Here is a 20,950-nt window from a genome sequence, read left to right on the forward strand (position 1 = left end):
ACAACACATGAGCAGTAAACTGAGACCACACATCCACTGCACAATCATTTAAGAGGCACTGAAGAAGAAACAAAAGGGTTGGATCAGTGACCAGTCACATTATAACAATGGGTCCAAACTACTACATTGATCACTTTCTTTCCTATTTTTCCTTCTGAAATAGACAGGTTTTCTTTAAAGGCAAGTCAAGTTTGGGCAATCAAGTCAGGTTTTAGAAAGAACTACTGGAGACCCACTTCACTCCTTGTTTTCCTCCCACCTCCAACTAGCAATTCTCTTGTGTGAACATTCCTTCCAGCTTGATAAATCTTGGTTTCTTGATTCTTTTAGTCTCTTGTTTCTAGGAAGCTGCAAGCTTTCATGTTAATAATGGTTGGCATGCTCTCTTCTACATGCTTTCCAGCTTGCTTCTTTTATGGGAGAGGAAGCACACAGACTTGGAATCTGCAGCCTTCCATTTCCTACTGATCTTTGATTATTATTTGCCATGGTTTTATTTTGACCTCAAGCAGGCACTTGGAAAACATATAGCTCTTTGACTTGTTCTTGGATTACATGCTGTTCCATCCAACTTACTTGCTCATATACAATGGGATCAACAAAAAGAACATTAATTGTAAGAACAAGAAGATGGAGATAGCCTTTTGCAGCTGTTTGTTGGACCAAAAACCATGATTTCATTCTTCTTTTTACTACCATTAGAAAAAATTATAATTCTTCCATTACATCAAGAAGAGATATTATTGTCTATAAATTACTAGTCATCTCAGTTGGAATTGAATTGATTTGTTGTGTGAAGAAAATATCATATATTGAATTTATAGAAACAAAAGATGTAATTATGATAAATCATTTTTTTTAGATATCACACCCAAATAATAAGAACTAAAATAAGACATCTCCTCTTTAGTAACCAATAGGATCCTACTAATTTATTGAATTATCATTAAATATTATATCTATAAAGCTGTAAAAGTAATGTACAGCCTTTATAAAGGAACAATAAGTCCATCTTCATTCTTGGGAGACCAAACCAAATAGAAACCAACTTGCCCTTTGCTTCTCAAGAACAATAGAAACAGGGATTTTTATGATTTGTGTTGAATCCAACTTAAATAGCCCATGGATTTGTGTTTTTGATGTGGGAGAGAATTGCTATCCTGAATTGATTGGTGAAATTTCTACACCCAATTATGATTATTATTTTTCAATATTGATATTATATTACTATCATTATATATTAATTATTCTTATTGAATGACCAGAGGTCTTGTAGAATCCGTTCACCTACTTCGCCATCACTACGAACACCGAGTCGTCTACCTTTCTTACGGTTGGAGGAAATATTGGGGCCACGCGGGCCCCATTCGACATTGCTGCAAACAGAACGCAGTTTGCGGAGAGGGTACGTTTTCCGGTAAGAAAGAGTGTTCCTTTTAACGCAAAATTTATGGCGAGAATCCATGAGCGCAGAGATCACGCGCGAGTCGTTGGCCGTCCGATCCTCCACTCGATAAATCTTGACCGTCGAATGGATGCCCCAATACAGCGGGCAAAGCCACGGCGGTCCGCCGAAAGCCACAAAGGCGCATAAAAGACGAGAATATTCGCGGAGCGCACGTTAGCACGCGCCTCTAAACCGACGCACTTTCCTCTTTAAACCCTTCACTGAGCTCCACTTGCCTCCATCGATCGATTCGTCTCCTCCTCCGCCTCCTTCGATCGATTACTTGGTTCTTTCGGTGACTAATTTGGTGGAGAAATGGCGACGAAGAGGAGCGTGGGTGATCTCAAGGGAGACGACCTCAAGGGGAAGAGGGTGTTCGTGCGGGTGGATCTCAACGTGCCGTTGGATGACAACCTGAAGATCACCGATGACACCCGCGTCCGTGCCGCCGTGCCGACCATAAAGTATCTGTTGGAGCACGGCGCCAGGGTCATCCTCTGCAGCCATCTGGTCGTCCTCTACCCCTTGATCCACTCCTGTGCTCCCCGATTAGGCCTTTTATTAGGGCTATCATTTATCCGGTCTATCTCGTACTTAGTTTATTATTTCCCTTTTTTGGTGGTTGATTGTTTGGATTTCGGCTAATTTCCGTGGTTGTGTGTTCTAGTTTTATCTGAATGGAAACTTCCTCCTGAATAAATCAAAAAGGCATATATCTCAGTGTGTGATTTGTTGTTAGATTCTTGAAGTTCGGACCTTTCTGGTTTTCTCTTGTTAATGGGATAACTTTTATATATATATAATCTGCTGCTTTGTGTAATTTTGATACCTCTTTCTGATTTTTTTTCTCTTGTTTAATATGATAGTTTCATTTCCAAGAATGTGATTTGCCGTTAGTATCTGAAAGCTTTGTTCTTTCTGTTTTTCTCTTGTTTAATTTGAGATTTATGTTTCTGAGCGTGTAAGTTGCTATTGGCCTCTAAAAATTTTAATCCTTTAGGAGGACGAACAAAATATACCTGTATCATACCTGTATGACTTTTATGAGATATAATTTTCTTTTATAAATCCCTAAGCAACAAAATCAAGATTTCTATTTTGTGTTCATGTTGGTTAAGAAGAAAAATGTTGCCTTACTCATGTATAAATTGATGACAACATCATCTTTCTTTTTTCATTTCTTTTTAAGTTGCTCGTAAATCCAAATTGTATCATGGCAATTGGCATACAAGAACTGCCTAATTAGTGGCTACCATATCCACAGTGTACATTTGGTACTGCTATTAACATGACATGAGCAGGTGTGTCCTATAACAGAGAGGATCTGGAAAGTTGGGTCCTAGTAGTTGTTGTTTATTGGGACACCTTGCACGATAGAGATGCATATGGAATAGCTGTTCCTTCAAGCAACTTCCCAGTGACTGCACCTGTAAGCTTAGCTTAAAGTTTGTCATTATCATTTCCTTTCATGCTACCATCGACAACGATGTCACTTATCGACTTATTTGATTCCCACAACATCACTCCTGGATTTCATGGTATATCAAGCTGTCCTTTTGGTCAATGCAATGAACAAAATATAGCATCAGAAAATCCTGATTAATTGTTGACGTTAGATTGAGTATGCTTCTTTTTGGTGGTGTGCAAAAGGCTCATGCATGTGTTTTTCACTTGAAAAAATCCCTGGTTTTCTTACATTAGCTCTTGTGAGATGAAGTTTATTAATGCCACTCTTTTATTGTATACTAAATTCACAAATTTTATCTTTTTGACCAAATCTTCTTTTTTATCATGATGTTAGCTTTCTTTTTCTGATATTTTTATTTCCTTTTTCATGTGTTCATGTTGGTTAAATATTTCATGCAGTATTTCATGAATGATCTGATTGCTTTCGAACTCGTTGGGTCATGTGCCTGACACGACAGACCTGCTCCAGTGTTTGCATGATTCATTCTTCTTTTACTTTTATGAACCTACTTATTTCAAAGACTTCACCCAATTTCTTTGGCAGAAGATCAGTATGGAACTGATGGCATGGTATCACTTTTCAGGGCCGCCCTAAAGGTGTCACCCCAAAATACAGCCTGAAACCTCTTGTGCCACGGCTCTCTGATCTTCTTGGTGTTAATGTATGTATGATTGTGTTTTTAGCTAAGTCCCTTTTAAATTTAAGTACTCTTGGACTAAATTTTTTTTGAGATCTAATTACTTATGTAGGTTGAGATGGCTGATGACTGTATTGGTGAGGAAGTTGAGAAGATTGTGGCTGCTTTACCAGATGGAGGTGTTCTACTTCTTGAGAATGTCAGATTCTACAGAGAAGAAGAAAAGAATGGCCCAGAGTTTGCTAAGAAGTTGGCATCTCTGGCTGACCTCTATGTCAATGATGCCTTTGGGACAGCTCACAGGGCTCATGCTTCCACTGAGGGAGTTGCCAAATTCTTGAAGCCAGCTGTTGCTGGCTTTCTGATGCAGAAGGTATTTGCTCATTTCACAGTGTAATGTACCATAAGATTATTTAAATTGTGTGCATTAAGTTCCAGACACTTTTTGACAGTTTGTAACTAATTCTGTCATGTCACTTGTGATTGGACCATTCTTGCTTTAGTTTCTACTAAATTACTAGACACTACAGTTTTCTCTTATCATGGAAAAATGTGCTATATGGTTATATATTTTCTAGGATATTTGTTGTTTATCAAGTTTTAGCCTAACACTGAAGATAAGCTTTTCCTTTCAGGAGCTTGATTACCTTGTTGGAGCTGTAGGAAACCCCAAGAGACCATTTGCCGCCATTGTTGGTGGCTCTAAGGTTTCAACCAAAATTGGGGTGATAGAATCACTGTTGAGTAAGGTGGATATCCTCCTTCTAGGTGGAGGAATGATATTCACATTTTACAAGGCACAAGGATACTCGGTTGGATCATCTCTTGTGGAGGAAGACAAGCTTGATCTTGCAACCTCACTTCTCGAGCAAGCAAAGTCTAAAGGTGTTTCTCTACTGTTACCGACTGATGTGCTAATAGCTGACAAGTTTGCTGCAGATGCAAATAGCATGGTATGTCCATCTGCCTTTTGGATAAATTGAGCAATTTTTGCGATGCATAACTCACTTATTAGGTATGAGGAGATAACTAATAAACTAATAGTGATTAGAAATCCAGCATTTGACTTAGTTTTAAGTGGATCTAGTCCATTTTGTAAGTCTTTTTTTCTCTAGACTTTCTTATAGTAGGGTAGGCCTTACTTTTATTTGGGAAGAGACCAAGGAAAATGGAAATGTGTGACCGGTACCCATGTCAGTGTTTGGAAACATTTGGAGTCCAAGTGGAAGCCACAGTGACACAGATTAACAGGAAACTGTGGGGTTTACTTAATTGTTACTTAGTATGTTTTGTTGTGTGAACCTCAACGTTCACATTGACAACGTTAGGATTGATGAATATAGTTTCAACTATGTGGCATTTTAGTTTTATACTGTATAAATTCTAGTCTGACACTTTTCTCATTCCATCAGGTTGTACCGGCTTCTGGCATCCCTGATGGATGGATGGGTCTTGATATTGGTCCCGACTCCATCAAGACATTCAGTGAATCCCTGGATACCACCAAGACCATCATATGGAATGGACCCATGGGGGTATTTGAATTTGAGAAGTTTGCAGTTGGAACTGAGGTAAGTAAAACAAGTAGATCAATGCTTGCAGGTTATTTTGTTCAGACATTTAAGTATGAATTACTTCCATGCACAGGCAATCGCAAAGAAACTGGCTGAGTTGAGTTTATCTGGGGTCACAACCATCATTGGTGGTGGTGATTCAGTGGCTGCCGTAGAGAAAGTGGGGCTTGCCGACAAGATGAGCCACATTTCGACTGGTGGTGGTGCTAGCTTGGAGCTGCTAGAGGGCAAGCCTCTGCCAGGTGTTCTTGCTCTTGATGATGCCTGAATGCAATGTTAAATAGACTTAGCTCTATTCTGGAGTGAGTTGATCTTGCTGGAGTTGTTGTACCTTCAAATTTTCTCCTCAGTTTTGTAGATGTGTTCAATAAATTTGTTTCCCTAAGATTAGGGATGAACAGCCTATGATCAAACATTTTAAAATTTACCAGTGATGCTGTGGCTTTCTTTGACAGGAATGATTTCTCTGTGGCTCTTGAATTATTTTTGTTCTCTATGACAGGTAAAAACTTGTGTTGAGTGATGCTGTGGCTTCCTTTGAGAGGATTTCTCTGTGGCTCTTGAATTCTATTTATCCTTTATGACAGGTAAACTCTGGTAAGGCAATTGAGCAACAAAACAATACACAGGTCCTGTGTGTTATAACAACAATTATCCACAACTAACAGATGACAGGTAAACTCTGGTAAGCCAATTGAGCAACAAAACAATACACAGGTCTTGTGTGTTATATCAACAGTTATCCACGACCAACAGAATCTATAAACCCAATATTTCTCTTGAAAGTGCTAAAGCTTGCCCAGAGTTCCAAAGTCTTCATGACTTGCAAAGATATGGAAAAGAGAGTGTCTATTTCCAAACATTAAAAACTGATGTTGCAGTTCTTCTAACCCAATTGTGTCAGGAAAAAGAAAGAACAGCTACTGACCATTGTCAAAGACAAAACATACATCAGAACAACATAGTTCTTGGAGAAAATTACATCTGGTGACTTATCTACAGAGATTCTCTGATAAAATAAGAAGCTCCAACACAAGGTAGCAATGTGGGAGAACTTGGACATAATGGGAATCATTCTTATGTTTGCTTTGCCTCTATTAATGCAGAGGTAAGCTTTGCGAAAGCAAGTCATTGCTCAGCATCACCTCAAGATACTGGAATGCAGATCTCAAGTACCAACTCGGATGTTTCCGGGATGGCGAAGCCAAAGGGAAAGAGAAGAGGAGGAATCACTTGGTTGGAAGATTCTTCTGGAAAGCTCCAGGAGCAAACACAGGGAACGAGTCGACTGCTTGTCCCCTCTCTCTTCCACCACGATTCGTATTTGATGCCCTCTCAGTTTCCGGCCACATTCTGGTGCTGCTGTCGCTTTGCTTAGTGTCTTTAGCTGGAGCATTAAGAAGAGGACCACCAAAGAATATTGACTGCCCACTGTATGTTAATCTCTCTTGTGCCAGTATAGGAGGCACCACGGACGAAGAAGCCTTTGGTTGAGAAGCCCTTCTTTCAAAAGCACAAGCTTCTGCAGAAGAATTAACCAAGGGAACCCGAGAAGTCCTAGCTGGGACATCCATAGTATTGTCAATTCGATTAGTTCCTGGTACCGAGACATAGCGGCCGGCTTCTTGATCCCAGACAACAGAAACTTTTTTATTCTCCCTAACAATTGCAGTGGCAGTTTGGAACATTGTGTTGGTATGTTGGCTAGTTTGAGGCTGACCTCTCGCAGCAAATGGTGGAGGTCGATCAGGAAGAGGATGCGGCAAAGGAAGTGAGTTGAGGGCAACAGATTCATGAATGTGAACTGGACTGCTCATGCTGCTTGCACTCTGAGTTTGGGTCTCATAGTCATCCTTGCTAGTGAGACTTTGCACATAAGAACTTCTTAGAGGAGATAATTTCAGTTCCCCTCTTGATTCTCTGGTAGCACTATAATCCATGCTTAGACTGCTCCTACCACTTGCATTTCCGCTGGAACTTAAATCAATATCAGGAACACGATGAGCATCTATGGGCCGAAGGACTGAAGAGGATGCCCTGGCTTTGGCCGCCGCTTTTATCGCCTCATTAGAGTCCAATTTGGCAAGCTTCCATGCACTGATCTTAACAGCCTTTTTGGACTTATTTGCTCTTTCCGCATACCCAGTTGCATCTGGATCTATAGTTGATGGTACCATCCCAGGTTCCAAGTGTGGAATTATCTCATCCTGTTATAGAAATATAATGATGCGTGTACTGAGCAAGAACATTTTAGATTAATGACGCCGAGGCAAATTCTGGTCTGCTTTTGGGTTTATTAAATTTAAGCATGCACAGGCAACCAAGTATAATGGAGAAGTAACCTTGATAAAGCTCTACTGATATCATCTTATAAGAAGCCTTATTTGAGTTACATTGTTTGGCTTACTACAAGTATTATTAATTATAGCAGTAGTATGAAAATTGAATGAAGCTTACCTGGTGATCGACAAAGACCCTTGGAGGAGTGCACCATACGCCTTTGTACTGAATACTGATAGAACTTCCAACACTCAAGCCTGTTGTTGCAGAATTAGTTGGGGAGTAAAGAAGGTTAGGCACTTCTTCATCGGCTGATGCTGGAGGTGCCTCACTCATTGCTCTCATAGCCACAACATACTCATAGGTTGTGATTCCCTGTTAAAGGGAGGAAGGATAAAGCACTTGCTAAATGGAGAATCTGAATGGCTGTTTGTTTGAGGACAAACCTTTTTTATCAGTATCATGTGGAAAAAGAACAATTCTCCCAAAGGTATGCATGCCACTATTGACACTGCGGTACAAATAGCCTAGAAAACCAAAGTTAGCAAAAGTTTCCATGACCAGAGATGTTTTGTTTTTACTGGTTTCAACCTGAATGTTTTTGCTTGTAGAAATAGAACTGCCCCCGAAAGAAATGCTTCCAAAGCAGAAAAATAATAACATTATGTAAGTACTAAAATCTCGCTAATGAAATTCCAAATTCAATCAATGTTATAAAATGCATTGCCCATAATACATTTGCAAAGTGACAATACAAAGAGAAGGCAGGAACTTTCATGCCAAATTGGACACTTCATTTCTGACAGGATGGCAATGCCCAACAAATTACTATGGGCAAATAGTAGAACCAGGAACGTGATATATGTTTTCTAGCTCTTTGCAAAAAAGAGAAAATTATCAGAGACCCACCTAAATTCTCCAAGACTCGGCCAACATAAAAAATGCATATCAAGAACCTCAACACACAATGGAATTATAGATGCTGTATCAAGAAAGGAAACAAGGTAGTGAACAAGAGGATTGTCTAAAAAGATTATGAAGTATAAGTTTGAATCGGAACATGTTCCTGCTTAAGGTTATGGAGGTTCATAACACAGGGCATATGAGAGGGAAGGAAGGGGGTCTTGTCTGCTTTCAGTTTTTCTTTTTTAAATGAAAAAACTGGGGCCTTTTTGAGAAAAAAATTCCCGCAAGATTTGAAGAAAAAATATTGTTTGTGGAACAATGACTTTGATATACTAAACTTACCACAACACTTGCGAATGGAACTCGAGAAAAACCATTTCCAAGCTTTTCCTCAATGTTGTTCTCCATGTTCTTTTTATCAACGAAGCAAAGTATAAGAACAGCAATACCAACTCCACACTCGATTGCAAGCTGGTAAATGACAACAACAAAATTAAGAGATAAGTAGTGTTGGAATTGCCTAAACTTCCTGCATATTTATTCACAGAACAAATATTACAAAATCAAAGTGCCAACATGTGATACATACCCAAACAAGACTCGTGGCCATAAGAGCTATAAAGCTGACATAATTTTTTCTTCCCACACAATTATTAAGCCACTGTAAATAAATGAAATCCACATGTCAAAGAACATTTGGTATACAACAAAGAACATGAAGGAAAATATTTCAAGACAAGGTACCCGACAATGATGATCAAATCCATCCACACATTTATCACAACTTCTACAATGCTTACTGTATTTGCGCACCTGCGGGGTAAAAGAGTTCACCAAATGATGATGTTAAAAAGAGACCCAAATTTAAATGATCATGTATCTTTAAGCAGAAATAAGAAACAGTTCTGCAACATTACCCAGTCAATGGACAAACCAGATATTCAGATTAAAAGCTTATAACAATGGATGAAAAACAGGAGCCAATGCTACAGAAGTATAGATGAACCATGTGACTGACTGCAGATAGTTGGGACCTTATGTTGTCAATTGAAGTTCCAAATGAATAAAAAAAATTAAGAAAAACAAATATTTGTTCATTTTCACTCGACACTTAAGTACGTACATGCAACCTCCTACCCTGAACCACCCAACAGAAAATGGGAAAAGAAAAATCATGTTCATGCCCTAACCTACACATTCATTTCATAAAGACCAAACATAACACCTCCCAAGATCAAATTTGTATCCAACCAATGTAGTATTAGCTAATGAGAACCTCTGTAAAAAGTTTTGAGTGATCTAAGCTATAATATTTTGAACCTTACGAAGCTATTGCCATGTTCAAACATACAACAACAACAACAACAAAGCCAGAAGTTCCAACTATTTAGAGTCAGCTACACGGATCTTTTGCTACCATTGAAATCTGTAAAAAACCATATGTTTAGTTAAGTTTATATTACTTAAATCTTTATTTATAGTTTCTATTAAAGTCTTTTTAGGTCTTTCTTTACCTCTCCTCATACTACTAACATTAATTATTTCACATTCTCTGACTACACTATATTAAACATTTTTCTCTTATCTTATCCTTTATCGAAATGATACTTAATTGTTCACGAATAAAAGTAATTTTTTTTTATCTTTCCTAATAACTCCACACATCCATCTCAACGTTCTCATCTTGACAACACAAACTTTTTGTATATATTTTTTATTAACTGTCCAACACTCAGATCCATAAAACATTTGTTGGTCTTATAATTATCTTATAAAATTTTTCTTTTAATCTCAAAGGTATCTGATGATCACAAAAGATTCCTAACGCTCCTCACCATTTTAACGATCTTGTTTTTCCTCTATAAATAATATCTTCATTGATCTCTCCATCTTGTTGAATAATTGATCCAAGGTACCTAAAACTTTTACTTAAAGAGACTTCTTGTCCATCCAATTTAGTTATATTCTCTGGTTTATTTCTAGAATCACTGAAATCATATTTTATATATTAAGTTTTAGTCCTACCTAATCTAAAATCAGTAGTTTCTAAGGGTTGCCTTTATAGCTCAAGTTTATGATTAATTCCACTTATGCTCTCATCAACTAAGATAATATCATCAACAAATAACATACACAAGAGAGGTTTATCATGTAAGTGACTACTAAGTTCATTCATTATCAATGTGAAAAGGTAGGGATTTAATATGGATCATTGGTATAATCTTATCCTAATAAGAAACTCACTAGACACACTCCCTATAGTTCTAACATTAATAGCTACATTATCATACATATCTTTAATAATATCAATATAATTAGTGAATATATCTTTTTTTCTAAAACCCACCATTATAAATCTCTAGGAATCTATTATAGGCTTTCTCTAAGTCAATAAAAATCATATGTAAATCTTTCTCTTTCTTCATATACTTTTTCATTAATTGTCTTAATAAATAAATAACTTCTATGGTTGATCTTCCAAGCATAAAATTAAATTGATTTTTGGTGATATTTGTTTCAAGCTATATCTTACTTTCGATAACTCTCCCCAAAGTTTCATAATATGACTCATGATTTTAATTTCTCTAAATTTGAACAATTTTGTATCTCACCCTTATTTTTATAAATTGATACTAAAAAACTCTTTCTCCGTTCATTAGACATCCTTCCAAATCTCATGATTTTGTTAAATAACCTAGTTAACTAACCTATTTCCTTGTCTCCTAGACTTTTCTAGACCTCAATAGGGAAACCATCAGACCCCACACTCTTAAATATTTTCATCTTCTTTAATACATCTTTTACTTAATTAGCCCTAATTTTATAAATAAATCTGAGTATTAAATCTACCACTATTATTTATCGTTAAATCTAAGTCTTTTGTGGAATATTTATTAAATAATTTATAAAAATATTTTTTTCATCTTTCCTTAATCTCATTATCATTTACAAGTATTTTTTAATCCTTACCTTTAATGCATCTAATATTACCTAAATCCTTACACTTTCTTTCCTTAACTTTAGCAATTTGACATATATCTTTTTTGTCATCTTTAGTTGTAATTTATCATAAAAATTATCATAAGCTTTATATCTTGCAAAACAAATCGCTTTTTTAACCTCTTTATTATATTCTATATATCTTTTAATTTTTTTCTCATTTATATAATTTTATCAATCTTAAAGCATGATCTTTTAGTAAAAATTATTTTTTGAACTTCCTCGCACCACCACCAATTCTCTCTCAGGGTTACATCTCTACCTTTAGTTTCACCAAGAATCTTCTTTATTAAGCTCCTAATCCTATTGGCCATCATAGTCCAAATAATATTATCCTCATCTAAGTTCCAAGTCGTCTCTCTTTCCATCTTATTCTTAAAAATGTTTACATTTTCATCTTTAAATGTTCGAACATGGTACATTTATATACAAACTTGTGATCAACTGTTTCTTCCACCCCTTCTTGATAGTTGATACTATGGTTTGTGCCGACATACCGTGTGTTGGTATACCGCCACACAACAGGCTCATACTGGTCCAGCCATAGACCAGCATGACCCCAGTACCTGAAATGTCAATCCTAGACTTATCCAACTGAGCCGTACCTTATCAAGCACCACTCACCCTCACAACAATCTTGCATCCAGAATTTGTAAAGAAGAAATCAGCAGCATGTCCGATTTTCCTCCTTTTTAGCTTCCCCTACTACTTGACTATAAGCATACACAAGGTGTGCGTTCCTAATGCAGACAAGGAATTTTTGCGGAGGAGATTTTAAGCTGGCATGGTAGGAGAAATTTTATGAAAGAATCAACATAATATCAATTTCATGCAGGATAAAGTCTAATTTAATATTCAAAACAATCTTTATGCTCTGAAATCACAAATGTCAGGCACTCTTCTTTATTTGAGAAAAATGCTTAAGTATGTAGTTTCCGATCATACTTATCTCCAAAACTGATGCAGGAAAGAAAGAACTGGATAATTTGAGTAGCAATGTTCTACATTTTATTATCAAGAAACTATACCTCAGAATTGCACAATGTACAAAATAAAGCATCTTCGCCACCAGCTTGTTCCTCAGTGTCTTCAAGTTTGCGGCAATCTTCTTTAACAAACAATGCACACATAAATCCTCCAATGCTGCAGCAAGCTGAACTTTGTCTTTGTGGACGAGTTGACATATTTATAGTTGCATCTTCAATGGCTGAAACTTTTCTATTAGAACCATCTAGGGAGCTCCTACATGCGGATGTTGGGGAAGAATGTGCTCCACTTGCATTGTTTTCATGGTTAGAAGGTAAGGTTCCGTTGGGCATTCCAGGTTTTTTGTTCCGTTGATGTTTGAATTCATTGTCAAACTTTGACATAATTCCAGGATCAGCAGGGTTTATGCGGGTACAGCGTACATAAAGTATAAAAACCGCAATTGCCTGAATTATAATGATAAGGAACAATGAGTCCACATTACTAGAATCAGAATCCACATTTGCAATAATATTATCATGGGATAAGAAGAGATTACTTACCACAGGAGTGTAAACAGCAACTGATGCATATTCAAAAATGTGTTTACCAAGGAAAGGTGCAAAGAAGGCATAGAATGCGACAACCAAAAGGAAGAACACTGTTATGGCAACAACCTACGAAAGAGGATATAAGAGAATCATTACTAGTGTGAAAAAGTAATTACAAATTAAATTGCAAGTTAATGCATCATAAGAAATCATTTAAGCTACTTTTAGTTGGACTAAATTGATGAAAATCAATCAGGCGCATAAGAAGTAAATAAAATGCAAGAGGCGAAATAAACACTCCACAAGCATCAAAAACCTGAATTATACATCTCAACGAGGTTTGTGCACTAGATTGTCCTATTCTAAGCAAAGGAAAGCCATGTCTCTTTAACCATGACTCTATCAACGAGGTTTGACAACATGAAGGTACGACTTACAGATCAAGAGGAGCTATAGAGATCAATGATTGCATTTTATAGTCTGACAATCAACTAGACAAATTAATGTCCTGTTTCCTTGTTGGGCAGCAGAAGTGAAGCCAGTATTTGGTAATAGCCATTTCAAGTAGCATTAATCCAATTTTCATAACTTGCAAACAAAAATGTTTGGAATTTGGATATCGCTTACAACTTCCAAAGCCGAATAGCACAGATAAATAACCACAGTTAAAACATAATGCTGGTTAGAATATCTAGTGACTCATCTCTTCTGCTGTTTCATTAGACAGCAAGATATGAAAACATGGGTCCACCAGATGTGGAGTAAGCATGCAACACAGGAGCAAAATTCTAACAAGCAAGCATCTAAGTGAAAAGTGATTGGGTTGGGGAGGCCTAAATCTGTCCCTTCCAATTTTGAGAAAATTGATAGGAGCATGCTAAATTCTGGGAGATTGTGTCATGCTCACAGACACCTCGGCATCACTGTTCAAACTGCATTCTCCTACCTCCCCAGAGTTATTCAGGACAACATCAGGAGATGGGACAAAGGACTCTTAGGAATATCTTCAAGCACTCAGCTGAGGTGGGGGCTGAATTCTATCAGCTTCAAAGGGACACATCCAGGGTTCTGGTCGAGGGACACATCCATCATCAAAAACAACAAGTATAAGTCTTACGAGTAATGATCAATCTTGACATCAACTTATCTTGGTATATGTTAAGAAAAAAAACAAATAATAAGCACATTCATCAAAATGCATATTAATCAGTGAGGATTAAGGTCATACACATTCGTAGAAATTAGAGCCAACATTGATTCTGAACTCAAACTGTTTGAAAAATGTCAAATGCAGAAAGGTCCAAGATTGATTTCTGCAGAACTAAACGACAACATCAATGAAAATACAACATAATTAAATAATCAACTGGAAGATTTCACAGGGTCAACCCCATCAGAAGTTTGTCAACCTATTATTGAATATTAAAGCACGAGCCTCTTCGATGTCATAGCACAGCCCATTGATCCGGTTGCATCGGAAGAACAATGAAAAAATATATATACAAACAGAAATTAGGATTTCCACAAGAAGAAAAGCAAGACAAAATAGGAGGCGGCGCAGACAGAAGAAGACACAAAAGGAAAGAATGTCAACCAGATAATTAGACAACTGTCAGCTTAAGCAAGACTATACTATCTTAGCATTGACAGGGCCCAATTTAACCTGAAGACAGAGTAAAGCTCGGGAATGGATGTGTATGCAGATTTACTACAGAATTTAGCAGAAACACGCAGCACAAGCTTCCAGATCCATATGCTCGGGAAAAGAACAAAACAACAGCCAAGACGCCAACTTGGAGCGCGTGCGAGAATGCTCAAGAATAACAAAAGAAACCTAGAAATGAGATCAACCCTCCTTTATCCAAGAACTCAAAAGAAAAGGGCACCAAGAAGGGTTTTTGGAAGACTGCAGCCCTTCTCGAGCCATATTCCAGAGAATCTGGAGGGCCAAGCGAACCCAAAAATGCAAAGCAGGGAGCGTTTGGAACGAGGAGGCACCTGAAAGGTATGAGCAGGGAGCTGCCACCCATGGCGTCTCACCATGATCGAAGAGAAGTGCTACTAACTCGCAGATACAACCCACCTGAGATCGCTTGCACACAGAGAGACACACAGATACAGAGAGACGCCACAGAGGAAAGAATGGGTTTTTACCTTCCCTTTTCTGAGGGAAATATAAGTGGTTTAGGTGGACAGAAGGCTAGAGGAAAAGAACAAAACGAAACAGCCTCCTCCTCCAGACTCGCAAGAGACTCGCAAAGAAGGGTTTGGGCCTCCAAGATGAAGTCTTCTGGGGCACGACCAGTACACGGTTTTCGCAAGGAAATAAAAAGATGTTCTTTTTCCCCTCTCTCTCTCTCTCTCTCTCTCTCTCTTGTCTCTCTCGGTATGGGCCTCAAAGCTGAAATCTTTTTGGGCATGAACAATTCGTACTGCAAAGAAATAAAAAGATGGCCTTTACCCCTCTCTCTCTCTCTTCTCTCACGAATGGTTGCGCAGTCTAAAACCTGTGGGTTGGGCGTGCAAGCTGAATCTACTATGACGAACCATGGCAGAATTCATTGTGGAAGAAGACTTTGAAAGGGCTATTTTGGTTTTCAGCAATGATTATAAATATGCTGGCAATTAATTGAAGACTAACCAAATTTGTGTTGCTAAGAGAAGAGCACCTGCACCTTCCCAGTAGTCCTTGATATGATACTTGCATCTATTTGGATGCTTCTGCTCCACAAAAACTAGGTGGCAGAGGTCACCATTGCATTAAAACCAATTGTATTGATTCATATCATGAGAGAGACTCGATAAAGACTCATATGAGGCAGACAAAGTTTCTGTGGCTGGTCGGGCTTGATGACCCAAAGATATGCAGATGAAGTGAAACACATTTAAGAGCCAGAAGAATTGGAAGATGGTTATGATGATGGTCCTCATATGTACACCATTTAGCAAATAGTATACCTATTATTTTTTGTTTGCTACACTTTACATTCTGAGAAAACAAACATTTTATGTAGAAATGGAAGTATTTGTTTGCTCTTCATTTCTGCACATAATTGTCACTCTCCATTTTTTTTACCCTCTGAAAAAAGATTTGGTTGCTCAAACTTGTGTAAATCTGACAGCTTTCTTCTTCTTCTTTTTTCTTGCAAGATAGAAACTAAACGAGTATGCAAAATCTAGAATTTTCAAGGTGATTCATATTTTTCTTATTGTGAGTAGAGAATTTTAAGAGTATGTTTCTGCTTGATATTTTGTGCAATATCTGTCCAGAGATTTGAAGTGAGGAAGAAACAGTGCATTGTTTTTATTTGATGCATACAAACATTTTTTGGCAGGAGGATCTGTTCAGTTGTGAATCCTGAACAGTTTGCCACCAACCAAGTGTAGAAACTTCTTTATCTAATTTTATGTTACAGGATCAGCTACACTCATTAGATTCAAACAACTGAAGATTGAATTAACTATAGTTACCCCTTCCAACTCCAACATTATCTTATGGAGCCAAGTTCCAGAAAGTTGATGATAATTGGTATGATCTCACCAATAACTCAATTTTATGCTTCAATTGGACTGGAATGGGGATTACATTAGGTTACTTAGAATTGCATGTATTGAAGTAGCAGAGAAAGCCCACTTGCCTCCCCAATCAATGTCCAAGAACATGTATGTCTAAGAGCATATCACCTATTGTATCTGAGTGGATATGAACACCCAGATGCATGCATGGTTTGGCATCACATTCTTCTAAACCAAATCCACAGAGCATTCATTGAATCATCCTTTCACAGAGACACACAATCATGTACAGAATAAGAAATGAACATTCTTTATACATTGTGCTCAGTTTAGATATCTATATATATGAAAATTCCATAGTAGAAAAGGGCTTGCTATCAAACTCCTTCACATTCTTGAATCAGTATGAATGCTTAAAAATCTCAAGGGTTGTGTCAGTCAGAATATAGATTTCATGAAGTTTGTTCCATTTTAGCAAGGGGCCAGCAATGAGTGTGTTCAATCCAAGTATCTTCTAATTTAATCTGCTTTGGTGTAATCTCTCACTGGTAAGCTTCTGCTTGAATTTTGTTTGAAACCATATTGATATGTTGTCTTCTTTTGTCATCTTCCATATCAGATACAAGGGAAATCATGGAACATATCTGTTTGGAAACACAAGGGACAATGTAGGCAGTAGCATAGATCATCTGTATGTCCATGAATTAGCATTTTAGATTCTTCTGCAAGTTTCTACCTTGCCAATCCAATCTCTGTTAGAATACATATTTGGCATCAAACTGAATGATGCCAGATTGATGGCTAGTTGTAAATAAAGTTGTTCAATCATCAGTGAAACTTCCTTGTTCTTTAACTGTGCTTTGGAGTCCATCCCATGTCAATGGGAAAAGAAATAGGAGTAATGCATGATGATGACAGTGACAATGAAGGTCATGAGTATGGACATGATCACTGCATGAACTGTAAGGTTGCAAGACATTGAAGGTAAAGAACACGACATCCTTTCGATTAAACAACATTGGCACTGTGACCTGTGTTGGCTGGAGGTGAAATGCTTGTATATGGGCTGAGATCTGCTTGTTCATCAGTGGAGATGCTCAAAGTGGTTCAGCATCAGCATTTTTCCTGCTTCTGCCATCCATGGCTGCCTGTCCATTGCCATTAGGTTAACAAAGCTAACACCAAGACACATCTTGTAAAAAAGACAACAATCTGAGAAAGCTGGAGCAGATAATAAAGAACATATCAACTGTTTCTTTGTTGTCATTGTAAAAAGGACAACAATCTGAGAAAGCTGGAGCAGATAACAAAGAACATATCAACCTTTTTTTTTTTTTTTGTCTCTGCAGTGAGTAGTGGCTTTTGGGTTTCTGATTTATACTTTTCAGAACAATTAAAGTGGTTTCTTCCACCTTTACTTTGCTTAACAAAAATGTTCTTTTTGTTTCACAAGCCACAAATTACCAATTAGGCCTAGGGACATGAACATGAGCATTTTGGATTAAATTGTATGACAACATGAGAAAAACTCTATCCACTGAACATTGCAAATTGTGAGTGAATTATTGGTTATCTTTGAGACTATCAGTGTAGAATTCATCATGTGACATGCATTATCTGGAGCATATAATATGCTTTTCTCCTTAATCATGCTGAAAAAGCTAGATAATTAGGAATTGTTAGAATTATACACAATCACAAGCACAATACAGCTTGGCATGAAGAAGTAGGAATCTAAAGTTTCAAGATTTCTAACATATATTTCATATTGTTTTCCACTTATCTTGAAACTCCTTTTTCGGTCTGTATCCAATGAACTCTAGGCTCTATTTTGCAGAACTTTGGATCCTTTCCAGCCAAATAAATTCTGCACACCTAGGTATACAAACAACCGAAGGTAGTAGGCCACATAAATATCTGGAATGCAGTGTTAAAGACATGTTTTGCAGATGAATTTTAGTTTTATTGGAGTGAAGGTGATGACACATTAAACAGTGGTTGATTGAGACATCATGCTGAGTTTCCTGAGACTATAGTTTAGGTCAGAAAAATGAAAAGATTTTAGTATTTTCTGACTATATACATATATATAGTGAGAACCCCAAAAGAAGTTAGCAACACTGATGTGAAGTTCAACCCAGTTCTGAGTCCTATATCAAGTTGACTTGGATGGCAAACAGCTGACACTGATAATGAATCACGAACAGATTGATTTAACATCTTTCTCTTTCGTCAACAGAGCTTGTGGATGGCAACTTGTGACCTGCCAAAAATATATGCAGATTAAATCCTTGATGCTTGAATTCTGGTCCTAGGACAGGATTGTTCATCCCACCTGCTTCAACCATGAAATACTTTTTGTTTCTGTCTGTATTGCTAAATCCGATTTGCTAACCCTCTTAAAGCAGTTGCATCGAACTTTGTCTAATCCATGTAGCCAAGTGGATATACTCGAATATGTTCAGCCTCATCAATGATACCTTATGCTTTACCATGATCAACTAGCTAGCTAGCTATCAGCAACAATAGCTATAATATGCTTGTTTATTAATGTTAGAATGAAGACCAGATGAAGTCAATATATAAAATTTTGATTGACATGGCCTTGACTGCTGCTGTTGTATGATCTGTAGAATAATCTTTGAGATTGAAGTTTACCATTTAAGCAACAGGGTGTTACCTCTAATCACAATGTCTGTTTCAGCAAAACTGTGGGAGGACATCCCCAGTTTCCTTCGAAGCTTGGCAGTAACCCACAACATAGCTTCGTCTGCATCCTTCCAATATAGGTGAGGGCCATGGACACCACAAGGACACAGACTGAAGCATAAACACATCCTCTTGTCTGCCACAGAAAAGCAAACAGCTTGATGGCACAGCATCGGTTCCGAGCAACTGGGACTCCTCTGTATCACTCAAAGCAGAAACCACAAATCAAAACAAGTACTTGGAGCTGGAAAAGATCATTACATTCATATCATAAGATGGCTTAATCGGTAGTAAGTTCCAAAACCTTTCGAGCAAGTGTTCTCTTCACCCTCACTCTTGTCAGTTGGATGGATGTCCTGTCTGAGGTATCAGATGAACAGCTGTCAGGAGGTGCAGTGTACATGTATACTACCAGCACATTGCTCCCTTGTCCTGGAAGCATAGAATCAATCCACTATGATCCAAGAGGGTAGTTCAAGCCCTGCCTGCAGAGGACCTACTACAATCAGAGAGAGAGAGATGGCAGCTAAGGAGTTGGATTTGGGTCCAACTCTGATGGAAGCAGCCAAGCTAGCTATTGTTTCTGCTCTTCTCATGAGAAGTCACTGTTACTTTTTTGTTCTCCTATCACTCTCATGGCCACAAGAAGGCATTTTGATGGCATATATTCTCAGGATCATGCTTTAACATGATGAAATCAATCTTATTATGCCTTGTTAACCTCATCACTCTCATGGACCCAAATTCTTGTAATTTAAATATGGTAGATACTTCCCTGGAGATCAAATTCATCATACCATCCATGCACAATCCAATTACATTGGTGAAAAGTACTTCAAGAAAGAACTCATATATATATATATATATATATATATATATATATATTCTCTCATAGGTGCCATGTTGAGTCCTGACAACTCACTCTATAGCTTTTCATGAGAATATGCTCTAAGAATAAACTTTGTATAGCAAAGCAAGGTGATAAGTTTGCTGAAGATTAGGATGACAAGACCTAATCTATCCACTTTGGTTATATTACATGATTCGAGACTTAGGCTATCAAAGTTTGATAGGGATTTATCACCCACCACCAACTTTAGTAAACAGAAAAGAACAAAGAATGGTCCACCATCAAACTTTAGTGGCTTTTAAAGGTTCCTATCAATACTACCAATTGGAGGTCTCATCAGGATAGTACTCAGCATTCTTCTTAATCTTAATGATGTGAATAGAAATGTAAATTTTATTTTTCGATTCAGACTTTGATTAGGTATAACACCAACAAACGAGGAATCTGATCCCTTCACCCACATACCCTAAAGTAATATCATATGCTAAAATTATCTTGTGTTAGATAAGTCGTAAAGAAATAATGTTATCCAGGCATGGTGACAAGATGAGTGGTCCTACGGTGATAATGATTGGGGCAATACCGTATGTTGGGCAAGTTGGGGAACGAAAGAGATGATAGTCTAGGTTTGGAGGAAAGGGGAACGCCTAGACTTGGTGAGTATGGCTGAGGAACGCCTCGACTGAGACAGTAGATTGTTCGATGGTGGTCCCGGGAGATGAGAGTCCGAGGTCATTGAACAATCGTCAATAGCAATTTGGGGTAAGGGCCGAGGCGTTCCCTTCTAGGTTTGGAGGAAATGGGAGCTGCCCTCCAAACCCAAAGGTCGAGTGAGCAACGAGCGGCTCCTCTCCGGGACATTCACCTGGGTTGGTTGACTTTGGGCATTCTTACGACATTGAGCTCTCTTTCTAACGCCAAAATGTTGGGGAACCTTATGTCGTGGTTGATGGATCAGCACGGCTTAGTCCAATCCTTAGAGTCGCCACGTAGACGATCGAACGAAGGTGGTCAATGTTGGGTCAGGTTCGAGCTTTGTCTTCGAA

At 37.8% G+C, this 20,950-nt stretch overlaps 2 protein-coding genes and 1 long non-coding RNA gene across 7 annotated transcripts; 1 reads left to right on the forward strand and 2 right to left on the reverse strand.

The window, feature by feature from the left end:
- Window positions 1–1,640: 1,640 nt before the first annotated feature.
- Window positions 1,641–5,578, forward strand: LOC135588786 (phosphoglycerate kinase 3, cytosolic-like). Its single transcript, XM_065081097.1, has 6 exons — window positions 1,641–1,957; window positions 3,499–3,576; window positions 3,665–3,925; window positions 4,188–4,505; window positions 4,965–5,123; window positions 5,200–5,578. Exons 1-6 carry the CDS (start codon window positions 1,763–1,765, stop codon window positions 5,392–5,394), a joined length of 1,206 nt encoding a protein of 401 aa, XP_064937169.1. The 5' UTR covers window positions 1,641–1,762; the 3' UTR covers window positions 5,395–5,578.
- A 380-nt stretch (window positions 5,579–5,958) lies between these two features.
- Window positions 5,959–15,551, reverse strand: LOC135581512 (probable protein S-acyltransferase 19). Of its 5 annotated transcripts, XM_065081092.1 has the most exons (10): window positions 14,828–14,963; window positions 14,058–14,142; window positions 12,842–12,955; window positions 12,341–12,745; window positions 9,057–9,125; window positions 8,902–8,973; window positions 8,655–8,783; window positions 7,853–7,933; window positions 7,584–7,781; window positions 5,959–7,333 (listed from the first exon to the last, which is right to left on the reverse strand). In XM_065081092.1, the coding sequence occupies exons 1-10, from the start codon at window positions 14,857–14,859 to the stop codon at window positions 6,356–6,358; spliced, it is 2,163 nt and encodes a 720-aa protein (XP_064937164.1). In that variant the 5' UTR covers window positions 14,860–14,963; the 3' UTR covers window positions 5,959–6,355. The 5 variants fall into 5 exon arrangements, with proteins under 5 accessions (XP_064937164.1, XP_064937165.1, XP_064937167.1 ...); XM_065081093.1 differs by lacking the exons at window positions 14,058–14,142; window positions 14,828–14,963 and adding an exon at window positions 15,471–15,551; XM_065081095.1 differs by lacking the exons at window positions 14,058–14,142; window positions 14,828–14,963 and adding an exon at window positions 15,291–15,419.
- A 1,479-nt stretch (window positions 15,552–17,030) lies between these two features.
- Window positions 17,031–19,666, reverse strand: LOC135588788 (uncharacterized). The gene is made up of 3 exons (XR_010476472.1): window positions 19,359–19,666; window positions 19,026–19,251; window positions 17,031–17,493 (listed from the first exon to the last, which is right to left on the reverse strand). It is a non-coding gene; the product is annotated as an uncharacterized LOC135588788 (long non-coding RNA).
- Between the last annotated feature and the right edge of the window lie 1,284 nt (window positions 19,667–20,950).

The sequence above is a fragment of the Musa acuminata genome, chromosome BXJ1-8, assembly GCF_036884655.1.
Source record: "Musa acuminata AAA Group cultivar baxijiao chromosome BXJ1-8, Cavendish_Baxijiao_AAA, whole genome shotgun sequence".
In the NCBI taxonomy this organism is placed as follows: Eukaryota; Viridiplantae; Streptophyta; class Magnoliopsida; order Zingiberales; family Musaceae; genus Musa; species Musa acuminata.

Excerpts from the sequence above, each read along its gene's own strand:
- LOC135588786 (XM_065081097.1), top strand. The coding sequence starts at position 1,763 with ATGGCGACGAAGAGGAGCGTGGGTGATCTCAAGGGAGACGACCTCAAG. Across the intron at positions 4,506-4,964 it reads CTGCAGATGCAAATAGCATG|GTTGTACCGGCTTCTGGCAT; the intron begins GTATGTCCATCT and ends TCATTCCATCAG. Across the intron at positions 5,124-5,199 it reads AGTTTGCAGTTGGAACTGAG|GCAATCGCAAAGAAACTGGC; the intron begins GTAAGTAAAACA and ends TTCCATGCACAG.
- LOC135581512 (XM_065081092.1), bottom strand. The coding sequence starts at position 14,859 with ATGGGTGGCAGCTCCCTGCTCATACCTTTCAG. Across the intron at positions 8,974-9,056 it reads GATTTGATCATCATTGTCGG|TGGCTTAATAATTGTGTGGG; the intron begins GTACCTTGTCTT and ends ATTTATTTACAG. Across the intron at positions 8,784-8,901 it reads TGGCCACGAGTCTTGTTTGG|CTTGCAATCGAGTGTGGAGT; the intron begins GTATGTATCACA and ends GTCATTTACCAG.